The 24,881-nt window shown below is 41.1% G+C and overlaps 1 protein-coding gene across 1 annotated transcript; it reads left to right on the plus strand.

The window, feature by feature from the left end:
• The first annotated feature begins 7,005 nt into the window (after positions 1-7,005).
• Positions 7,006-12,547, plus strand: MDFIC2 (MyoD family inhibitor domain containing 2). Its single transcript, XM_042823775.1, has 3 exons — positions 7,006-7,045; positions 8,465-8,686; positions 12,288-12,547. The coding sequence occupies exons 1-3, from the start codon at positions 7,006-7,008 to the stop codon at positions 12,545-12,547; spliced, it is 522 nt and encodes a 173-aa protein (XP_042679709.1).
• The last annotated feature ends 12,334 nt before the right edge of the window (positions 12,548-24,881 follow it).

Here is a 24,881-nt window from a genome sequence, read left to right on the forward strand (position 1 = left end):
TAGCTTCTCTTACTGTCATGGATAAATTTCACACTGTCACAGCAAGTAGGACACGAATAGAGATGCGAAGAAGAACTTGGTAGGAAAGCAAACAGGGCCTGAGGCAGAGCATGGAAGATCTAACCTGGAAATAAACCCTGGGGGCTCTGGCACATCTATCCCGAAGGATGCGCGGCCACGTTCTGCACCTGAGCCCACTGGTTTCTGTGACCTGTTGACCAGCTGAAGTTACTTCTCTGCTGCAGTTTCATACTTAATCCCAAAGCTGTGAAGTTGCTGTGAAAACCCAGTGATTTATCCGGGGTGCATCAGCTAAGATCCCCAAGGACCTGGCGCTGAGCTGTGGCAGTGCATGGCTCTGGGTGCGCACCTGCAAACCATCCTGGGAACGTGCCACAAAATCTGTTGTGAATTTTGCTATTGTGCTCCTTGGGAGCATGAATTATGTCTGGTGTCTAATGCAGATGATGATGTTTGATGCAATAGGCCCTTTTGATTTAGCGCATGAAAACCTTTTCATAAAGTGTTTGGTCTCCCCTTTTTTCAAAGTCCATTGCGACTGTGAAGTGTAAGTGAACAACATAAAATTCACACTGATCCTTTCAATTCTTTTTTAAGCATCCTGAAATCCAGCTACTTTTTTTTTTTTTCCCTGGCTGTACATCCTTACTTTTTATAGTTAAAAGTAATTTTAAAGCAAAAAAAGAACATAAACAATATACACTGACTCTTGACACTCCATTGCTTTCTTAAACTAGAATAATAAAAATTTGCAAATGAACAAAAGAGTGGGAGGAAGATATCTGATTTACAATGTTTTTGAGATAAAGAACACTATAAAAAAAGATCAATGTGAATAATAAAGCATTGTTAACTGAGTCATGACATTTCTATTCTCAGTGAAGATTTGAACAGTAGAGCTCTGCAAATGAGCACCTTGTGCCATTTTCAAAGTGGGAGGAAGACATATAATTATAATTTTTAAAGTGAAGAGAATTTTTTAAAAATCTCTGTTAAAAAGTTTATTGAAAAACATATCGACATATCAGTGTGACATAAATTACTTTAATTTTATTAAACTAGGAGAGGGGAAAACCTCTTTTTGAAGACTGGCTGCGGAAAGCATTCCTTGAAAAGAATTTTCTTTATTAAAAACTCTTTTCCGAAGATGAAACAGCACTGAATGTCAGCACTACCGTATATTTATTCTGTAACTCTTCCAGCAGCTGAGATCTATAAAAGAAACATATTTTCAAAACAGTTTTAACCTCCATTGTCTTGATCGTTCATATTAACGTTTTTCATGTCACCTATTGAAATCCCTTAAAGGAACCTTTTATTCAGTCAAAATTAATGAAGCCGTTTTCTTAAACAGCCTCCAGAAAGTAAAAAGGATGTAACGTTATGCGTTTTATTTGACATATGTTCTCTGCCATTTCACTTATTTGTGTGACGAGAGCAAAACATCATATATGTGTTATCAATTCTGTAGAGAAAAGTGATTTTGAAAGAGAAGAAAACTAACTGTGCTCTTGCTGTGTGTGCAGTTTAAACTCAGAGTAAAAATACAGCATTGATCAGATTACCCCAATTGAGTCATTTAGTGCCTTAGCATTCCTCAAGTTAGGGCCCAGCTGTGAAATCATAGTTGGGGCCAAACTTTGCTGCTAGGTGTGTGCACATGGCTCCCATTTTCTTCAAAGGGAATGGCACACATGGCCAATATTTAACTTTCACCTCTTCCATTTTTCAGCTAGCAGAGCCAGAACCAATGCAGGCAATTTAATAGAATTAAAAATATAGTCAAGATTTCCAAGACTTACTAGTGATTTGGGCCATATAATTCAATACACCTCAAAGCGCAGATGCTGAGCATATTCTAAAAATCAGGCCATCTCAAATGTCCTATTTTTAAGCAAGTAAAATTGTAAATCACTTTGAGCATTTTGGCCATCAGATTCTAACAGCCAACAGGGTGCAGGATACCTCTTCAAAATTCTAAGTTCCAATTTCTGGGTTGGCTGAGATGCCTGGCTGACTTATCACTTCCCATCCCATTTTGGGCACTATGGTGTTTGCTCTCATTTCAGCCCTCTGCCATTACCAGCAGGGATTGAACACAGCATGGATGCCCACCTGCGGTATCTGCCTCCTCAAGAAAATGTAGGGTACAGAGCAGTGAATCCTTTGGAATGGACCACATGACTTTGAGGTGCTAGTGCCTTATAGGTACATAAGTATGCATCCCAAAGCAACTTCTAAATGCCCCAAGGTATATGCAGATCTTCATTTCAGCTCAAGGTCAGGTGTAAAACTTTCCTACCATCCTTCCTGACTCTTCCCTTCGTTTTCCCCCAACTCCATCTGTTCCTCACCCATCTCCTTCCCTCCACACTCGCCTCCCTCTTCTTCCTGTGTCCATCTGTTCCCTCCTTCCTCAGTACGAGCTGGGGAAGGGAATTCAGTCATTCACTGAACAGATTTCAAGACGAACACCCTCCCTTTCCCATTCTAACTTCATTCATCATGGTAAAAATCATAATGAATAGAAATGTTGAAGGTGAAAATTTATTAGGGATTGTGTTGCTTTCTTATATCAAAAGCAGTTAAAGCTACATAAACATTGGCTTCATTCATTTTTTTAATATATGATATAATTAGTGAGAAATATTAGTGGAAGTGCTTGGTATGCAGTCCATCAACACATGCCTGTCAGAGTTTAGGATCTGGGCCAAAATTTTTTGCTAGTCCTCTGATAGATTTATAATAAGCCTATAGAAGGTTTTACAGTCAGCTGGGTCACTAATTCATAAAGTTAAAATGTATGCAATGAGGTCAAAAATTCACTATTGATAAAATGCCCCCTCCAGGGATTGCACCATTAACTTTGTTACTGCAACGGCAAAAAATAAAAAGAAAAAAAGAAAAGTAAACCCAGAGCTTCTGTGAATTACCAGTCCATCATCATAAATCAGAAGAGAAGAACTTGCACAAGTTCATGATGTCATACAAATATTTATAGCCTTGTGTACTATTTCCTGTTGCCCTATTATAAAAATAAGTCTCTAGATCCCTTGTATCCTCAACCCTGAGCTCAGCAAAATGCAATGAGCATGAGACCATGAGTGCACCTATGATACTAGTCAGGATCTGCCTGGGCTTGTAGGGGCAAGCCCCCATCCCACTTTGTCTCTCTGACTCCGGGTGAAGAAGGAAGACAGACTGAATACTCCAAGCACTGCATTGGAAATGGATGGATAGGCAAGTGCAAGAGAGGTGGAGGAGCTCAGCACTCACATGAGAACCTCGGGCATCTTGTTCACCAGGAGGGCTAAGCTGTGGAGGCTGGGCCTTGAGAGTGTCTTCCTTCCTCCTCCTTCATTGGCCTTTCAGAAACCTCATCTAACGGCTCTAGAGTACTTGGGAATGGATGATGGCCTCCAGTTCATTACAAATATTCCAGTCCCAACGCTTTCTGTAACAAATCAAAGAACTACTGTGCCTGTGTTGATCCCTTTGTCCTGACCCTTCAGATAAAACTTTCTCAAGGAATGGGATGACCTTTAAAGTCTCTTCTAACCCAAGCCATTCTGTGTCTCTATGAAGGAAGCATGCTTGTCTCCCCTAACTGACTGGTTTTTTGGAGAAATTTCTGTGCTGAGCCACATCTATTTACAGTATTTCTCTGTAACGTTGTGTTATTTTTCCACCAAGACAGCTGCACCAGCTCCTTGCCTCTCCCAGTTCTCCATGAGGTGATGCTGAGCAGTGAGGACCACCCAGGTAAGCTGGCAGCCCCATGCATGTGGCACATCACACCATGCAGCTGCATATCTGGCCTCCCCTCACACTGCTGCAAATAATTATTTAAAGAAAAAATGGTGTCCTTTAGACAGGTGACCAAAGGTCATTTTCTTACTTCCTTTTCTCTCTCTCTTTTCTGGAGTTTGGGTTTCATTTTTCTGTGAGTCTGTTCAAACCGACTGAGTTCAGTTCAAGTGTTTAAACTTACAAGTTATCCTCCATCAGGTCTGATATAGCTCTGCTGGCTCCATCTCAGGACTGAATGGACATGGCACTCAGCTCCTCGAGTGACGAGCACGTGCTATATTGAATAGACAGGCAGTGACAGCAGTGCATAGGATAGGGAATGGCAGGGAGATCAGCCAGGCATTCCTTCAGTGTTTCTTGTGCACTGATATACGAAGATGCCTCACGGTGAAATTAAGAAGTTACACATCCTAAACTGCCAGAGTTTTCCACAGAATTCACTGTTAACCCTTGGGACTCCTTGCCCCAGGAACACAAAGCTGGGGCTGCAGCCAGGGTGGATTGGGAACAAGTCCCATCGGTGAGCGGAGCCACACACCCACTTGTCCCTGGTTGTAAGATGTACATGAGCTCTATATGGCTCTGCAGCATTGCCCATATTGCTTCAATATGTGTTCTGTCCAGCAGAACACAGCCATCTCAGTCCCACAGTCCCTCGCCAAAAGAAAGCAGACTTAAAGCCCTTATACGCCGTTGTATAAAAACTAATTTCTAAAGCACGCTAGGAAATTCTACCTCCTGTTCTCCAGGGCTGCAAGACCCTGGTTTTTGCCTGAGCCAATGAAGAGAAATAGGGGTCAGACGACCTGCTGTAAATACCAGTCTCAAACAGCACCGCCGCTCCTTGCTATTAACAAGAGGGATCTGTGGCTGGCATCAGTGGGAAGCAGGCGATTTACTTTGTGCTTTCATGAATTCAGATGCTGTTGTCAGTGGCCTGAATCACCCGGCTTAATAAAACGTCTCAATACTCACATTAAATTCCTACTATTTGTCTTTAATACAAACATGGGTAAGCAATCCCAGTTCCCTGCTATATCAGTGCAAGCAAGCCCCAGCTTCCCTGGATAAAGAATAAATTGGCTACTCCGGGATACTCTTTAAAAGTGGTGCATTAAGGGAATTTGCCCCTAACTACCTCTAACAGTCTAACCAACACAAAATAGCTTGAGATCTTTTTTATCACAATGCACCTATTTTTCCCTTCTAATCCAGTTCAGTGAGTGATTTCTACCTGTTAAAAATGGGCATCTGCAGACATGTGGAACTGTGGACACAGGCTTTTAGAAGACAGTAACGAAGTTTCACCTCCTGCCCATCTCCATCTCTCTGCAATTTTTTTTTAACATTCTCATTTAAAAGCAGTCATAAATAATACCAGCTGTACATAATATATATATTTTAAATCCTGTTTGGCTCTGCTTATTTGTTCTCATCTCTCAGCCTATTACTGCACCGTGCAGAGACAAACTATAAAAAAAGGAAAAAGAAAAAAAAGCTAACCACTTTTTTATGCTGGTCTAGCATAATCTTTATTTCTTTAAACACTTTGTGCAAACATTAAATTGATAAAAGACATAATGTAGAAGGACCCACAGCTGAACTGAAGGTAATTGCATAAAAATGAAATGGAGACCTATAATTGTACACTGCTTTAGCCTCTATCGCACTGTTTTCTGGAAGCACGGATCTCGCTTGTCATAGCAACTTGCTTGTTACGGTGATTGCATGAAGACTTGATCTAGCTGTACAAGACAAGTATAACATTACTTGAAGGGAGCTTTTCAAACTAAGAGTCTGACACTAAAATGTACTGTATTTTCAAAGATATAGTGTGCTTTAGCAAACAGAAGAGTCCTTGAATGACAGCTTTTGTTACCCTTTTGTTTGATGGTGCTGTATTGAAAAATTCAGGTTATGTCTATGCCTTTCTATTTCTGGTTTTGATTTCTCTTCAACAGCACTTCAAGAATAAAAATTAACTTGAAGCATGAATAGTGGAAGTCGGTGGATACAGAAAATGTTAGTCTGGCATTTTCTGATTACTTCCGTCTGATTTTTTTCAGTCTCGTTTGTTGAATGCTCAAATGCATTCCGTGGGCCATTGTGTTGTGGCAAAATAGGGGAACTGAACAGATATATTGCAATTTAAAATATATCCAGCTTAGACATTAGGGCCAATTTTGAAAGGGGGAAATGATACAAAATGTCATTCTTGCATAGACCTTTCAATCTGACCCACACGTATTCAACTGCTCAGCCCATGTTCAGCTCTCAGCCTGGACGAATAAGATCCATTTGTAAGACTGGCACCTGAATACCAGGTGGGGCATGTGCTTTTTGGACCCACAAATCAATTGTTATCCAATAATAGCAATGCATGACCAGGAGGACATTGCTTCCTCCAGATCTCTGCTACTTCCATTAACATCGCCTTTCTAGGAGATGGAATATTATTGGAAGAAAGCACAGGGGAAATTGTGATATGTCATTGATTTATAAACACTGGAAAATAGTAGTTACTGTACATACAAGTACACCCAAATTGCATGAATTTTCACATTTTGGATTCAAGAGGTTAATCAAGAAGTAGGAGAGGAAAAAACTATACTTACTGCTCTGGAAAAAAAGCTATCAACAAATTATTATAGTCAAAAAACCACAGACATATTTGTCCAGAACTCTTGTTTCCTTCAATCAAGTGTGCAACCTACAGGCTTTGCACTGCTGCATCACACCCTGAGGAGCTGCTGCCTCTTCTGCCCTTCTCAAGTCTCACCTGTGGCTTTCTGTCATCCTAATGCTCACAAAACCTGACAGCTGTAGGTTTCCAAGTCCCCTCTCCGTGCCACTACTGCCTTACTGCCTCCTTCCTTCCATTTCTCCCTATCCTACCAGTCACTCTTTGCCTAAGGCCAACCTGTAGACTCTCTGGGACAGGGAAACCCACAGTTCCTTTACAGCAGACCTTGTCTTTATTGCAAGTTCACAATCTAGAAAAAAAAAAACCTGCCAACAAACATTTTATAACAGTGATTTAAAACAAAAATGAATACACTATCTTAGCATTTCCTCTTATCCTCTTCCATGGCTATCATTCTGATAAGCTCTGCCCAGCTTTCTCACTCTTGGAAACACCACTGCATGAAGTTGACAGCGGAATAAAATCTGACTATGGGTAAAATCTTATATGAAATTTTCTCTCATTCCATAAGTAAGTGGACAAAACAGAGAGGACTTGGGGTCTATATTCTCCATCACCCTGTAGTAGAAAACAACTTCTAGGAAGATCTTCACCTTTTCTTCTCCAGGATCAAATCCAGCTCCTTCTGCCTCTCCTCTTACATCAGGCACACCTCACCATTTTGCTGAGTTCCATGAGAGACAGTTGTACCTCAAACCTTCACTTCTCCTAGCTCAAGCCCAATGGTCACAATTTTTTTATCCGCTCGTCTTGCAGTCTACTCATCCTGCCCAAATTTCCTTTTTTCTGCCACAAGTATAATTGTAGGAGCTCAACTGCAAGGTTTCACTCTTTATCAATCTTTTCTTGGCTTTTATTTAATATACAGCAGGCATCAAAGGTACCTGAAAAACAAGAGATAAGCAAGATCTCTCCTCTGGCTCCTTGCATCAGAAAGCAGACTAACTGATTTAGAGTATTTATGGATCCCCTTTGAAAGTAACGTTTGCAAAACAGAGGTGTTTGTAAAGATTGATTTTCTGTATATAGCTTAAGATCCACATATCACAAGATTCAAGCAAGATAAAAAGTGAGGCTGTGCTTGATGTGAGGTGCAGGAGTTAATCAGTAGAAGATAAGAACTAATGAGGTTTTATCATCCCAGCAGTAGAGCAAATGACTGTGTTTCTTGGACTCTTGATCACTTTGGAAAATAAGTGTAACTGTACATCAACCCATGTTTATCTGCTCCTAAGTAGTTCCTCAAGGATACATTGAGCTCAGAACTCTTCTCCCCTAATAGGGACTTAGAAGTAAGCTTTGTCTCTGGTTTCTGAGATGACTCCCTGGAACAATGACAGCACGTGAAGTATCTCATCTTCTAGCTGAATTTCGGGCCAACAATACAAGCATGTGTAGTAGTTGATGAAGTAGTAGATGAAGTTATAACAAAATTTGAAGCAAAGATAATCTGATTTTCTTTGCAACAAGACATTGAACCATGGTCAGCTGGCACAGCTCCATCTGGGTACTACCTACACACACTGTTGGCTGTAAATTTAGAGAAACAAGAGCTGCTGTTGAAAAACCAAATTATTGTTTTTCATTCTCACATATCACAAACTGAAGTTAGAACATACTCCAAATAGATTTCAGCTGAGGTTACAGTTCAGTTCTCTCTTCTCACCTGATCCCACCCAGTGGAAGGGAGTTATTACTTAGCCTATAAATCCTCTGGTTTAAGAGGAAACCCTCGAGTGCAAGTTTACAATTGCTTGCTTGATGAATAAACTTCACATATGTAAAGAGACTGAAATCATCAAGCAGGGTTAGCCCTTAGAAGTAAACACCTATAGGCTTGGAAATTCTGCATATGTTATTCCCTCAGATCTATCCCTTAGTACCACAAACAAGTCTTTCTTTTTCCTTTTTTTTTCCTAATCCCACCAGAAAACCAGCTTACAAATGAAAAACATACAGATGAAAAGACCGTGAAAGGTATTGTTATGAGTTCTGTCGCAGAATTTAGCATGGCAGACACTTCATCAAAAGAAACCAAAAATGAGAAGAAATTGTCAGAAGCAAGCAGATCATCCATTGCTTCCCTGGAGAAATGCAGAGAATTCACCTACATTGAAGATGATGCGTCAGTTCATCAGAGAGACAGTGATGGTATGTTTGGTAAAACAAATTGCATTTCTAAATAACAAGCACTTCAGAGCACAATGCATATCTAACTTGAAATAAATGCTTACATGCTTAATGGGAAGTTCAAGAACATAGCCAAAAGCAGTAATAAGTTGCTCTATTGCCATTTTCTCATTTGAGTGATGAGAATCTGTAGAAGAGAATCTTAAATTTTCAATGATATTAAAGTCATAGAAGAGAAGCTTACAGCCTACAGAGCTGCTGTGCTCCCCTACATGTAAACATACACATTGCTAAAGCATAGCCTGATCTTGGGCTATTGACCAGAGCTGTGTCACCTTGTGAGATAAAGGAGCTGGTCTTTCTAATTGTACAAGAGCATGGGTTAAGGAGCAGAGTATCTGTGATTTTGTTATTGTTAAAGAAGGAACCAAGAAAGAAGAGAAATGGTTGTGCCTGTAACAGACCATGGGCTATGACTCCTGGTAATGTAAATAGCATGACAGCCCTGATTTTAGTGAATAACCAGCACTTAAGAAGTTATTCCTGGTTATTACCATAGATGTGAAAAAAATACTTATGTGAATCATTTGTAAAGTTTCTAATGTGTGTCTTATGCAATAATGGATAAGTGTTTCATATCAAGCAGTGCTGAGATCTATCATGGATATGATAAAAATGATCCCTGAATTAAGAACTTGTGAATACAGGTCAACACAATAAACTGCAATGCTGTCATGGAACAACTACCACCTCTGTTGTAACAGTGATCCTGTAACAAAAGTGATGTCTCTGTCACTTCTGTTAGAACACATTTAATTTCAGTGAAGGGCAGTCAGTGTTTATTGCGTTTAAGGGACTCATCCTCCAGCCCAGACACTCACTGTTTTCTGAGTTTATCAGATCAGGCCCCTCCATCATTACTGGCACACAGATGTGCACATATGATGAAAATAGCAGATTTCATAATCCTTAAAAAGCAAAAGGAATCAAGAAAAAAAAATAATTAAAAGAAAAAAAAAAAAAGCCACGCTCAATTAATAATGTTACATACTGGATGGAAGCCAAGAGAACCAAAGGAAACCAGATTTGCGGTTGCCACTGCATACTCTGCTCTCCTTACTCTGACAAGTTACTGCTTACTTCACACACCTAAAAGGCTAAATCCTACTCACTGGTGCATGGAGGATCTCTGGAAGCAGAGCAATTGGAGATGTGCTGAGAAAAGAGCAGATCCAAAGCTCAGAGGTCTCACCGTGCTGGCCCTGGTGGCATGCGCAAGCTCTAATCCAGGTTTGTGCTGAACCGAGGGCAAACTGGCAGCGACCAGACAGGAACAGGAAAAACTAGAGATGAGGCAGGCTGGCTAAATTATTATAAGTTCTTCTTTTGTGGTAATTAATCCACTTATGTAGAGAATGAGAGCTGAGGTCATTGTTCTCACTGAGATAAATGCAATAACGTCTTTTTGAAAACAGCAGCGAAAACAGAAGAGAAAACAGGAGATTGCATCTCCTTTTATGCAGTTTGTGGCTAATTTATTTTCAAATATATAAATGAATGCATAGGAATGGATGCTTAATTGCTAATATCTATTATTTATATACATTACCCCACTTAAAACAGGACAAAAAAAGCCTCACACATGCAGATTTTTCGAAATGTGTTACATCCATTATCACAGTTCATGGTGTGTGCTCTGATGGGAATTTAAAAGCATCTTTACTGCACATCACAGACTCTGTGCCGAAACATTACTTTGTTATTAAAATCTTGTGCGTTTTGTGTGTTCCTTCTCCTGGATGGAGCCCTAAGGATGGTGCCTTTTCTGTGAAGATTACAGAAGCACCAATATGGTGAGCACATCAGGAAAAGAAAAAAAAATATATATTAGAAAACAGATCTCTGGAGAGGAAAAAAAAAACTAAAAGGAAAGATCCTTAATTGATACATGATTTTGAATATGATCTCTTGTATCTAGGTATAGAAAGGAAATTTCATCAACACATTAAGAAAAATAGTGTTAATTACACTGTAGGCTACTGGATAAAATGATTACATTTTCTACACTGTAAATTTCATACAATTAAATGCAGCAGTGTCACCTTATAAAATGTTTCAATTTTATAATTATTTCAGTTCATTTACTTAGAAAAAAATGTAAGCATGAATTTACTCAGTATCACCAAAATCTAGTCATTCTTATTCAACAGAACTGACTTAGAAGTTAGTTGTGCTTGTCTGAACCTAAATAGATCTTGACATATTTAAATAAGTATTAAAATTGATAGCATTGATGATGATATGCTACTTAGAAAGGAGTTCAATCACACGCTATTTGTTCTTGCTACCTGCTATAGCTGCCTTTTTTTGTGTACATAAAGACACTGGAATGATTTTTAATTTTGTTTTCCATCGAGAAATCTTCCATAAAAATAAAAAAGAAAGAAAGAAAAAAACGAGCATAATTCTGGAAACTTCCTGGCAGTGAACTTTATGTTACGTGAGATAAAAAAATGCCACAACAGAACCAGTGCAGTTGAATGAGTTCACAGTTAGTCATCCCAGGGCAAGAAACGCGGATGTAACCATATGCTTTCCTGAAAGAACCAATGAAAAGACATTCGTGTTGTTGAAAGCATTTTTCTTTTCCAAAAACAAGAAGGGGGAAAAAACGGAAACGTTTGGTTCTTTGCGATCCAACAGGATTCACACCGTTAGAATCTCACACCTGCTTGGAGCCCTGCTGCACTCCACCAGCTTCCCCAGATGCCATAGTTCAAATTTGGGGTGGTAACAAATCGAGGTGTTTTTTTTTTTTTTGAGGGGAGTGAATAGAAAACAGACAGGCATCATCCTTCCTGATGCTGTTTTCCAATTTTTTGTCTCATTTTGGAAGTTGACAAGGCTGTAAATGAAAAGGTGGTAAAATTTGGGAGTGAAAGTAGAAGGGCCTTGGGCTGAGAATCTCATCACAGTGCCCTCTGTAAATGTGGTTCTCTGTATTTGCCATTACCTCTTCTCTTTGGCTAGGCCATTTAGCAGTCAGTAAACAGTTCTATGGAATCAAACCTTTAATAGAAGCCAAACTGGAAGTAGATGAGGAATCTGTAATTGTTTTTTTGCCCTGTACTGTGTGTAGCTTTCATTAGATCATCTCAGTCCTCATCCAGATACCACATCTAATTCATGGGCAAAGGTCGCCACACATCCAGAACAACCAAGTACAGCAGTAAGAACCAGACCTGGAGAGTCTGAGGACCTACTCTACTCTCCACAAAAGCTTTGGGTGTCTGTGCATTGACTTCCAGCAAGGACTGAATCAGAGCACAGCAACAGGCAGTCCAGAAAAGATTTCCCAAAAAGAAGATTCAGTACCAAATTACTTGTAGGCAAAAAAATCACCATTGAAAGAGTTTTTTGGGGGGAATTCTTTTGTTGATTTTTTTTAACAAAGAAATTCTTTAAAGAAATAATTGCAGCAGTCTGATTGTTTTTATCTTTTCGTATTTCCATAGTGTCAAATTAAAGGAATTATCTCATTTTTGCATGATCACAGCAGCACAATATTGGGTAATCAAGCATGCCCTTTTTCTCACGTCTCCCTGCTTTTCCTTTTTCTTAGATGAATGTGCAACACTTATCCTGGCCTGCTTGTTCTGCCAGTTTTGGGACTTTCTTATAATGCTGCCTGATACCTGTGAACACTGGCTGATAGATACCTGTTGTCCATCCAATAGATATTACCAGACCTCCGATGAAGACCACTCCAACAATGACTGCAACTGTGACTGTGACATTGATTGCAGCCTCTTTGAGTCCTGCCATGAGACTGGCGAATGCCTGGAACTTGCCATGGAGATTTCTGAAGTCTGCTATCGTTAATAGGAAAACAATTGACAAAAACCCTGAAAACAAGGGATTGGACAGAGTACAAGGAGACTTTTTTTTGGGAAAAAAAAAAAGAAAAAGATAACAGGAATGTTTTCCAGCCGGACTATGCCATCATGCTGCTTTCACCCTAGAGGTCTGTATATTTGTAACATACTGGTTCTATGATAATAAAGAGCAAAAAAAAGGTTTCCTCCTTTGCCATAGAAAACAACAGAATTCCTAAGTGCCAAGTGTGCTCAACGCGTTACCGGCTGCCAGTGCAATGCTTTTATAAACCCTAATTGCTTTAAACATGGATTTCCCCCATTCACAAACACAGAATGAATTAGGACATTCTTTTAGGACTGATATATATTAGTTCATCTCCCTAATGGATTCATACATAAACATGTATTACACATTGTTGGTTATTATTAATAATGTATGATACAGCATCATTTTATAATTAAAAATTTATTTATTCAATCTCTTAAAACACACTTATATGTTCAGTTTAGGTAGAAAAGAAAATTAAATGAATTAGAAACCATGCTAGCTGTAATTACAGCAAATGCCTCTAAAAATCTCCAGTGAGTTTTGTGGAGGAAGCACTTTAACAGGGTAGTGCAACTCGACAGTGTATTAATGTGCGTGCCTATGGTTATGTAATAACAGGTTATGCCTATTGTTCATTAGTTGTAGAAAAGGACTCCTTAAGTGTAATTAGCCTAAATGGGAATTGACTGCACACTTCCAGAGGAGAATTACCCCATGGATAGCCAGTAACTCCTTTGCCTGATTTTCATTTGCAAGATTCCTGCAAGCAGCAGAATATTGCCATCTATTCTAGTGGAAACAGGCATCTCCACCTGTGCACAAAAGATTACAAAATGACAGTATCTATCCTGGTTGTGCTTTCAGACTCCCTCTATCTCTTTTTCTGATGGCAGGTCTGATTAATAAAAAGGAAATACATATTGTGCATCACACATATGACAACAAAAGCATGTAAATTCAGCTGCCTCAGGGTGCAGAACGATCGTATTAAGCACAGAGGAAAATACAGAATTGCTTGCTCACATTAGATATTTATAGACTAACACCAAAGACCATATTTGCTTTGTATAGTCACAAAACTTCTCCCAGGACCCTACTGATCTCTGTGTATAAGTGCCTGGGGAATCCCAAACAAGAGTTCTGGACAAGATTACAGGATACTGAGCTTTGCTGAAGTCATTGGAGCCACTTGTTTAATAATCTAAGCCTCAAATCTCCAGCCGTGACACACAAATATTAAATGTATAACAATAGAGTGAATTTCCAGTGTGAATTTCCATTGCTTTCTCTTCCAGAAATAAGAAAGTAAGGAGTAGGTAGAAATGCTAACAATCTTTATCAAGTATCTTTCAAAGCTTTGTTACCTCAGAGCAAACGAAACGCCTCTACCATGACAAAAAAAAAATGAGATGGCTTTGTGGACAGCGAACCTAGAAATGTACCTTGCTCCTATGCTCCTTCCAGGCCATCAGTGGGGAAAATAATAGGTTTCCTTCTTCTAATTACACAGGCCTTTTGTGAGTTGCAGGCACCTGAAGGAAGAAAGTCATTAGTTCTTAATTGTCACACCTGTGCCAGCCTGCCAGATGCGATGGGACCCAAACATGGAAAGTGCTAACTACTGCCATCTGCAAGGCACTGTATTTGCACACCCGGGGCTGAGCAATGCTGAGTTTTAATGCTCCAGTTTGCACTCTCCTGCAGGTTTTTGATCTTAAATCTGATCATACTGAGCATTAAGACTACGCTGGTAGGGCAACATTTTGGGTGTTGGTGACACCCAAAACTGCCATAGGTTATCTTCAACAAATTAGCAAGTAGGCTCATGTGAATAAAGAGATGGACCCACAACATTTAGAAGTCACAAGAGGAGAGATCTCATCCACACATATTTTCTGAGAGGAGTACCAATAGCGATGCATAATGGCAATGCTTGCTCTTGATGTTGCCATCCAAAAAAGCTTTTCACTCTTGCAATATCTGGAAGGAGAGCAAGGGGCATCAGAGGGTGATGCACACCAAAGCACAGCCAATGACATGTATAGAGGTGAAGTGTTGCTTGTTTTTTTCCAGCTCTGAGCTCATGACACTTACAATTTTGCCATACTGGGATAACCCATTATGAAACCAAATTAAATTAAGGATTACCAGTACAAAATATTCCTTTCAACTGTTCCACTATTCAAAAAAAAAAAAAAAGCCTTTCTTCCTGTGTGTAGGTTGGCATACTGAAGTCATGTCTACTGTAGGGCATGAGTAAGACCAAAGACAGATTTTAAATGGTCATGGCCACAGCCATGGCTAGATAGAAAGCCCCAAAAACATGAATTGAATCATGCTGGAAAATACTGATAACTACTAACATGATGAATAGTAGCATTTTTAACAGTGCAGCAGTATCTTTTGCCTAAAGTCTACAATGACACATTGCTCAGTTTCCTGTTTTAGGAAGTAGATTTTTAGAAGAATTCTATATAAGCAATGAAATCTTGAGGAATGTGTTAATATTCTTCCATATTTAATGGTTTTCATACTTTATTTCATGCAACACAGTAGAGCTGGCGGCTCATGACAACTTTGCTTTCTGCCATAAAAGTGCTAATTGTAATGTTATACTTTCATGATGCTGGGACCATTTGAAGTGTTGACACCAGAAAAACAAAAATGTTTTGTTCCATTCAGCATTCCAGAAACTGGATTTCCTGTCTGGGGAGCCACCCTATTCCTACATTAAACTGATTTCCTCAGCCAGAGAAATACCTGTTTATCAGATAAGAACATGGATATAGACATTCCAGTTAAGCAGAACTATCAGGAACTATTCGAGGCTCTCTCTGTATTTTTCCTTTACTGTGGAGAAAGGCCTGAGTGTGTGAGTAGGAGGCATTTGGGTGGATGGCTGTTCTGAACATGTTGGACTCAGCTGTGCTCCCGGAGAGATGTCAGCTCTGCAGCGTGTGAAACTGACTCCTCAGAACAACAAATAAACGTTACCATTTTGCAAACGGGAACATCGCTCTGACACGACGCCTCTCCTCAGCACCATAAATGAGCTGACAGATTGGCTGGGGGAAGAGAGAGACGGAGATAATAACGAAGATCTGTATCACTGCCTTCTACAGGAATGGACCACGGGATGCTCTCTACGGATCTCCTCTTGGCAGTGACTCACCAATCTCATCCTTAAAAAAAGAAAGTCCTTTTATCTCCTGATTCGGATGCAAATTCTTCGCAGCTGAAGTTGTCATTTGCTAAATACTGTACTGCACCCAGCACTATCAGAGGACCCAATGACAAGGCTTTGGGATGCTTCTGAAAATTTAAGCAGTTATCTCAAAGGAACTGCAGTTCTCCAACTGACCCTTGAGTGAGCCTTCCTCTTTGTAGTTCTGGTGCCTTACACTCCATGCACAGAAGTCCCTTTAGATAGGGGGCAAACAAAAATTATCCCGTGTACTTTTCTGAATTCAGGAATGGAGCGTATTATATTATCGCCTGTGACTTTCCTTTACTTCCTAGACCATTTTAATCCTTCGTACTCTCTTAAGCAATCACAACGAGAATAACCAAGCTCTTCCAAATGTCAAGACGACTCTTGCCTTAACTCCAGTGCTGCTTAGGGATTCAGACTGCATGCTACAGCTGAGCTCTAGAAGACGTTGTTTCTCAGGAAGAAAGCAAAATGTAGGAGCAAGTAAGATTCTTGCAATCCTGTTGTTATGCCTGTATATATGGAAAAACTTTAATTACTGTTTGACTAAGAATGTATGTATCTATAAAATGTATCTTTTAATTATGTGAAACGAGTGGTTCCAATCTGTATTTTGCATTGCTGTCTTTGTCATCCATGCCAAGCTGAATTTTAGGTCTCCTAAATGAAAGGAAAGTTTCCTGTTATGCAAGAACATGAGGTTACTGCACAGACTGGGATCACCAGGCACTTCTCTACCATAACTCACAGTAACAGAGTATTAATCATGATTAATAATCTATCATTCCTGTGGTTTAAAAAAAAAAAAAGGAAAGAGTTCTTGAGAAATTGCACTTTTTCTTCCTGTCACCGCAGAGCAAAACAATTATATGGAATTCATTATTCTGCTGGTAACAATCTAGATTTTCTTAGCATTGCACATGAACAGGAATTGTTGCCATCTGATGTGTGCTCCATGGCCTGTGCAAAATGAGTTGGTGTGCACAAGCCAACTCCTAATGGATGTGTGCCCATATCACAAAAAAAAAAAAAACACATTATTATAATTTGTACCCTTGGGAGAAATGCCAAGGCCTGAGAGTAAATGGAGCACTTTCTGTCCCAAGTGCTAGCTCTTCCATGGTCAGAGTAGAAAGAGCACTGCTGAACTGCATCTGCTGCCTCTGTAACAGACCTCACTTTTCTGAGATACCCCCTGGCATCTCAGATCTCCCTTCAAACATGGAGAAAAATGGCTCTGAAGGGGCATACTCAGCATGCATCTTCTCCCTCCCCCGTAAAGTCGTCATGGAGGTTGCATGAGCAGAAACTGAAACAGAGGCAGTCACTGGCAGTACATAATTTGTCCTCTTTTTAGGAGCATCCAGAAGGGAGCAAAGAAAAATCTATTGTCACTAAATATAAAGTACCTACTCATAAATCCCCACCTGAAATCTGAGAAATTTACAAGCCAGAAAATGTTGAATGTTGCTGAATTATCTTCTCCTAGAGCCTTCCAGGAGCGAGGCACCACTCTCCTGATATTGAGGAGGGACCTCAGAAGACTGTAGACTTCCAAATAGCCAGTTCACAGGTGCTAGAGAATCCTGCTTATAAAATGCAAAGAAGAATAAGAAAAAAACATTTCTCACAGACACTACGTTGATGACCTGTCTCAGCAGGGCAGTTTAAGAGGCAAAGTAATCCGTTATTAGGGAACCTTGCCACTGAAGTAGTCGTTCACAGCCTCGTGCCACAGCATATTGGAATGATCGTGGTACAAAGAGAAAGAAGAAAACCCCACACCTGTACAAACACCCAGGAAAATCACCATCGACATCATTAAGATGCGGACTCAATTTACGTGGCCAGTTTTGCCATGATTTCTACCAAGTAGAAAATAATATCAGAGAGCGGTGAAGAAAATACTATTAGATCAACTGTATAAAAAGCATGAGTGATTCCATTAGCAAGCACAGCTGAGAAAAGGCAAGATTTAAATCAAATCTAAATATGATAAGATTATAAAGCCAAAGTGACATGTCCATTTTAGAAAGCACACAGGGTGAGGTGAAGATGCAGAACAAGAGTAGAGTTTTGGTTTTATGCCATAACACGTGTTCCACCTTATAAAACACTCAAAAACCTAATGGAAGCGTGCTGCTGGCTGCTCAATTTTTTCATCTTTAGCACAGTGTATTTATGTCATTCATCTCCTCTAAGTGTCAATACGCCTTAGCACTCGATGCAGTCATTGCACACACAAGCTTGCTGCTTGGGAAACAGCAGAGCTGCCCACAGACACACTGTTTCAGCTCCTAAAAATCTTTGGGGTGTTGTACTGTCTTTGCTCCACACGGAGGGAACAGAAAGATGTGCTGAAAGTTGGCATTAAGTAGGGGAGTCAATCATTCAAAATGAAAGGATTGGGTTTTCTGATCTGTTGTCTTTTGGAATAGGAGAGCTGGATTTTCTGTTCAAAATCAGGAGTGGAGAAGGACACACAATAACATCACCTGCTCAAAGACGTAATCAAATACCAATGAATTTTCAAAGCCTTGATTTTACTCTGCATTTCAGAGTTCCACATAAACTATAACCCATACACACCATAAAGTCATTACTGAGATGGGAATCGGGAAAAATCCAGCTACCTTTCCAAATGGAAATCAGAATGTATATTTTCAGCTACATTAAGCCAACTGCATGCGGCTCTGCACACTTATGTAATTCCAGTGCAAAAATAATCCATAATATTCCAGAGGAACAAATCCAATTCTTAGTCATATAAATTTTCATATAAGTCCATCAAAACCCATTCCAAAAATGTCTCAGTCTCTCTGAGCACCGGAGTTGGAACAAAAGAGCGAGCCCTTTAAAATGCCTTCAGAGCTTCCAGGGATGTTAAATCTAATTGCCCTTAGCATAGTGCTGATCCACAAGGGTTTAAGTCATGGAAAATGTATTTTACCTTTATACAAGGTATACTACCCAAAGTTTATCATGGCACAGTAAAGTCAGGCTTAACTTTCTTGGGGTAAATTACAGACAGGGAGAAATTAACCTTCAGTGTTTCACTTTGACTAACCAGGCCAGAAAAAAAATGTCTTTTCTCTTTGCACATATGCAATACTGTATTAAGTTATATGACACAGTGCGGTACGATATGATAAAATATCAATTTGTGCACTTGAGTGTATGTGTGTATGTAGAAATCCATATTTATATTCAAGGGTATTTATAGCAATGCCTCTGTGTTCCAAGAAGCAAGAAATGATGGAGGGTGGGCAAAGATTAATTGTGATACAAAGCTTCATAAGACAAAGCCAGATCAGCATTATTTGTTAATACCTTTAGAAGCTGTATAATTATTAGAGCTAAAGTAGAGCAGAAATTTTCCAGTAAAACAGTTGCTCATGACAGAACAATCGTTTGTTCTAACCGACCTTGCAGCACCACAAGCAACCAAGTGTTGGGAACTGTTGGCTTCCCCAGAGGGCTCCACGGGGCTTTGGCAGCCCATAGCAGCAAAGATGACCCAGGCACATTCCTGGGAGCCTGGAAGTCCTTGAGATTCAGGTCAACCATCTGTTCCATTTCATTAAAATATAAAATAAGAACTAGAACAGAAACCTTTTCTTCCCAAATGAATTTTCTTTGACCATCCTTCTATGTAAGTCCTTCCATTTTTCTGATGTTGAAAAGCATTTTTCCCCCCTAAACTCAGAATCCCTGGCAGAATAAAACCCCCTGGCTTTGTGTTTAACATCTGTGTCACGGCCAGAATTTTCTAGGGGAGGGACAAGACTCTCTGATCCAGAGAACTCCTAATTTTCAAGCCAGATAGGGAGAAGTGTAAGACCGCCCAGACTGTAAGTAGGAAATCAGGACAAAGGGACCAAGCGTGGAATTTTTTTCCCCTGAGAACATTATTTCCTCAACTAAGAATCTGACCTGCTGTACAGGAGCCCAGGGACAGGTGGTGTTTGTAATATGGCCGAAGACATTGCTCCATCAGTCCCATCCTGCAGCGCACACCATGTTCCTAAGCTATGTATGTCTACTACATAAAGGCTCAGAAAACTTCAGCAGCCTCCAAAAAAAAAAAATAAATAAAAACAACAACAAAAAAATTTAAATTAAAAACAAATTGTAATGGCACATCTCAACCAACATAATGGAAAAGTCTGCTGCTCTGTATATAGCCTTCAGGATTATGTCTGCAACACTTGAAATCCTGCCCAAGTCTGGCTTCGCTCGCATTAGCAGGTACTCTGTGTGATTCTGCATCTTTTCCTACAAGCAAATGTTGCAACTTTCCTATTGCGACAGCTGTAATAGACATACACTTTACTCTGTTTTTCCTTAACACTCCTGATTTCTTTCATATCTAGTTGGGAATACGCTCAAGCGCTAATGGCACTTGTTCAGCCCTCCAGAGCAGGCACAGCGTCTCCTTTCTAACTATTTGTATTTCTTCATCTTGGAAATCTGAACTTTGCTGAGATTGAAACGCCTGATATTTAACTTAGATTCATCCCTCTTAAGGTCAGAAGGCACCATTAAAATTATCTGGCAACAAAGACCAGCATCTACAGGGGCAGAGGAGGTTTTTAATCAGTCATTCCTTCCTCTTGTTTCTGTTTGGGCAATGAGAGGAGCCCAAGGTGCCAGGTAATTAAGTCACTGCTGACAGATGAGACAGGTGATAGACCTGCATCCATATGCTGTAGCTTCCAGTTTGGTAACCTCAGAGGATGTGGTTTGCTCTGCCAGGTAGTGATCAGTAGCTGCTGGTGCTTGCTGGTCGGGCAACACAGGCTCGTCCTGCCACTAAGTGATGGAGGCCATGAGGCTGAACAGAAATGGAGCTATCAAGGCTCCAGTATATTGCTTCATAAGAGAAAGAACCACTCCCTGTCAGTGCCTCTTACCTGCCCTGGGGTTCCAGACTGCAGCATGGGTGTCCGTGGTGGTGATTAGTTGATGGCTAGACTTGATGATCTTAGTGGTCTTTTCCAACCTTAATGATTCTATAAGCACTTTCTGCTGTCAGCCCTATGGGGAGGTTCATGGCACAGATGGTCTGAGCTCAACCACGGGCTGCTTCCCAACCTTTAAATCCACGCTTGAAAAACATCTTGAACAGTATAGGGAGAACTGGCATTAATAAGCGCTCTGAAACCCATCGGTAAGGCAAAGCAAGGAGAGCTCAGGAAGCGTGGTGACAGCCAAGGAATTCTGAAACTCCTTCACAAACAGAGAGACGTATCACCGCCCAGGCAGGTCTGACACAAGGCTTTGAACAAGAGCCTTCAAACTTTTATTACCAGCCTCCTTTTTGTAAGGCAGGGCACAGCAAATACTCCATTTAAGGCTTCTATGGAGTAGAACCAGAAATATCCAGCTTTGCAAATATCCTCAGCAGCCAAGCGCAGAGCCGAGACATGCAAAATGAGCGCCCATCAGCTCGCTGCCAGCACAACAGAAGGCAGAAGTGCTTCAAGGAACTTGTGACAGGTTCTCTGGATGCACCAATTCAAGACGGGCCAATCCCTGCTCGAAATGTGCAAACTCTCACACTCTTTGGCATGACCGCGCAGCCAAAATGAACATTTTTTTTAAAGGATTCAGAGAAAACATGACCAAAGGGACAGGAACGCAAAAGGATTCGGCAATGGGAAGCAGATGCTTCCAAGGGAGGAGACGGGACTTAGTTTGAGATAGATTTGAGGAAAACTTTATATATAGCAAAGAAGTTACCAGAATATATTTGGTTGCAAAAAAATCTAACTGTTCTGCTATTCACCTCAACCCAGGTTCCCAGGTTTGGTCACACTGCTCCTAAAGAACCCTCCTGAAGAGGTGAGGTACAGGAGATGCCTACAGCTGGACGGAGAGAGAGGAAGAGAGAGGATGAGAGCACACGTAAGGCACAAAGCAAGTAGAGCCCAGATGAATCCCAGTGCTGCTGCTGAGAAAGAGAAATCTGACCATTGGTTTTGAGGAGGGCAGTGGTACATCTCAGGCTTGTTCCTGGCTGCTCGGGCTCTGTTTTCAGTCAAACTTTGACTTTGTAATGGTGCTAAGTACTGAAACCAAAAGAAAAAGAGGAGGTAGGCTGACCTCTGAGGGATAGGGCACCCTACTTAAATGAGAGAAATGGCAGATTTTAGGGGAAAGGACCCAAGGTCAGTTCTAAGAGAGAAGGAAAAGAAGGAATTTCCCTGTTCTCCCTTATTGCACTAAGGGCTTGCTTCCTCCCAGAGGGATCTTAGTTTACTTTTTTCTCTTCGGCAAGTAAGAAATACATTATTCAAGGCGGACTTTGTTTACGTACCAACTGCAGCCTTTGCATCCTTCAGTAAAATACAACGAGGCACTTGCAGTTCCCTGGGCTTCAGTCCTCTTCATAGCGGTGTTAATTTCATTTTTCAGGCTGAACCAGATCACTCCTCATTCACATTTTAGGGCCTGCTTGTAAAATTAGCCTGAGAAAGCAAGACAATTGACTGAACTTTTTTGGACTTGGGAAAACTATTAAAAACCTCATGTTTCCTTGGAAAACTTCTCCCTCTGACCGAACTAAACCAGCTCTATTTCCACCAAGCGTCACAAGATCTTTTCTCCCTCCAGCAAGACGAGAGTTTCCTTCCTATAAAGCAGAGCTTAAAGGCCAGCTGTACTCCTGAGGCTTCGGCAACAGCCTGCAGTCTCCAGCACACCACATGCCAGGAACCAGCTTCTACACGGGTTCACAAAGACTGTAAAATGTCTTGTGCAGAATGGAAAAAACAAAAAAATAAAAAAATAAAAACAAAAAATGCCAGGGAGCTTTGCCAAACACTTTCTGCTCATTTGCACTGATGCCAAATGCTTTGCAATATTTTACAAGGGGCATCTGAAAGTTACCCTGCAGCTGGGGTGGGCACCTTGGATATGTCTGTAAAGGGATGAGGCTGCAAGACAGCCTTGGGAGGAAAGCTTTCTCCTGAAGCGCAGTTTAATTCCAGTTTTGCTACAGAATCTATATGAAGCCCTACTGCCTCAGACAAGCTTTCTGCCTGAGTTTTCCCATGTGAAAAAAATGAGTATGTCCCATTCTCGGTTCTCTTGGACACGAAAGGGACATCCATTTCCAAATGGCATCATTTGGAAACTGACAAGCAGAGAAACAGGAAAACACAGGACTCAAGCTCTCCTCTTTTTGGAAATGACTTGGAGTTTCTGCAGCGGTTTGCCATTGTGCCCCTACTAGCACCTTTGAGACAAGCCCTTCCCTAGACATAGGTCATCAGCTTCAAGTGTTTTTTCCCAAACTGGGATGGAGGAGGAGGGCCTTACAGGCATGAGAAGGAACCTTTTAAATATTTCCCTTTCTTGCTCATAAGGAGAAAAGACTGGAGAGAAAATGAACTGAGGGGTCGGCTGGCTAAGGCTGTGCCTTTTGCTTCTCTGACAGGATGTGAGAGGAGCTCAGCTTCTTGCAAGAAGAGGCTATTTTAAGCCAGCATCTTGGGCAGGTGTCCGAGGAGCATCCTGCAGCAGGTGAGCCAAGGGACAGCCTCGGCTGCTTGTGCCGGGCCATGGGGCAGCCCCAGGTGCCACACTGCTGGAAGGTACAGTGAGGCTTCCCATCATGCAAGAGCTCACTGACCGAAAAACAACAAAACAAGAAGAAAAATAAAAGAAGAAGGCATTTATGGATGGACAGATAAGAAGGATATGGGATGCTCTGGGATTCAAACAGCCAGTCATTAAATTCCTTACCTCATTGTGGTTTTATTTCTCTGTACAAGCATTTGCTTAAACAACCTCAAACCTCAACCTGTGAGCAATCCTTCAGACACAATTGAAATACTCAGTTGTGAAGGAGAAAGGTGGAACAAAGCTGTACCTGCATATGAGATCAACGTTCTCCCACTCATGTGCTGAAGGACGCCCCATACTCCTGCCCTGGTTCCTCACCACCACCCTTTTGGTGCTAACACGGGCCTGGATTTGTTAAAGCCTACCACCAGGACTCGGTTTCCCCCTGCTTTGAACTTTCTCACACACAACATTGAAGCCTCAGATTTGTCAAAACATGCGGAGGTGCTGCCAGAATCTGAGCAACTCATTTGAGTCCCTTCACAAAGCCATCTTAAGGGAAGAAACAACATGTCAGGGCGATGCCAACAACCGACTGCACCAACACGGAGAGATTTGACGTACTTCTCTATGCCACAGTGACTGTTATAATAAAAGACAGCAGTGCATTAGTGAGAGATTTATGCTGGTATTTCAACAACGGAAAACATGAGCTTTGCTGCGTTCTCATTCACACTGAGACAGGCAGCGAGGGCATGTCACACTGCACCACTTCCAGGAATGATGTTACAATAGAAGAAATGCTGATGTGCTGCTGCAGGAGGATTGTTCCTGGAAGCAGAGACCCTCACTTTATTAGCGGATTGCACTGCAGGAGCTCTGATCGCGGGCTGGTTGGGGGAAAGCAGAGGTGAGCAGCCAGCCTGGGGAGCTGTGCATGGCACCAGCCTCCCTGGCACCGCCGGAGCCCTCCATGCCAGCCTGTGCCAGTGCCAGCTGATTGAATTTGCTAATGATCCACTCTCTTGAAACCCTCTCGCGCTGCACCCACCGCTTTGCGCCTGCAATTAAATCGCAAGCGAAAAATGCCATGTGGTGTCATTTGACATTTAGATGTCAAAGGAACTGATTGACAGCGAGGGGAAAAAAAATCAACAGGAAAAGGCCTGCTCCTGCCAAAGGCAGCAGAGAGGGTGCCAGCAGCAGGAAGAGCGGGATCGGGGACACAGCCAGAGGACGCGGCTCCAGGGAGGGAGGGAGGGAGAGAGGAAAACACTTGCACTATGCAGAGCTTGGGGAGAGAGTTTTCCCACCTTGCACGAGACTTTGACCACTCAGTGGCTCCAACTGTCTCTGCTCAGGGTAAAGAAGAAGGAATTTATTTTTGCAAGTATCATTTCTGAGGAGAGGTAAAGTGATTTATACATTTTTGTCATTTTGAAGCACTGCCTTCAATCATAGAATTGTTGAGGATGGAAAAGACCTCTAAGATCATCAAGTCCAATCATC

This window comes from Centrocercus urophasianus, unplaced genomic scaffold (assembly GCF_019232065.1).
Source record: "Centrocercus urophasianus isolate 14NV4802_14NV808 unplaced genomic scaffold, USGS_Curo_1.0 seq_22, whole genome shotgun sequence".
In the NCBI taxonomy this organism is placed as follows: domain Eukaryota; kingdom Metazoa; phylum Chordata; class Aves; order Galliformes; family Phasianidae; genus Centrocercus; species Centrocercus urophasianus.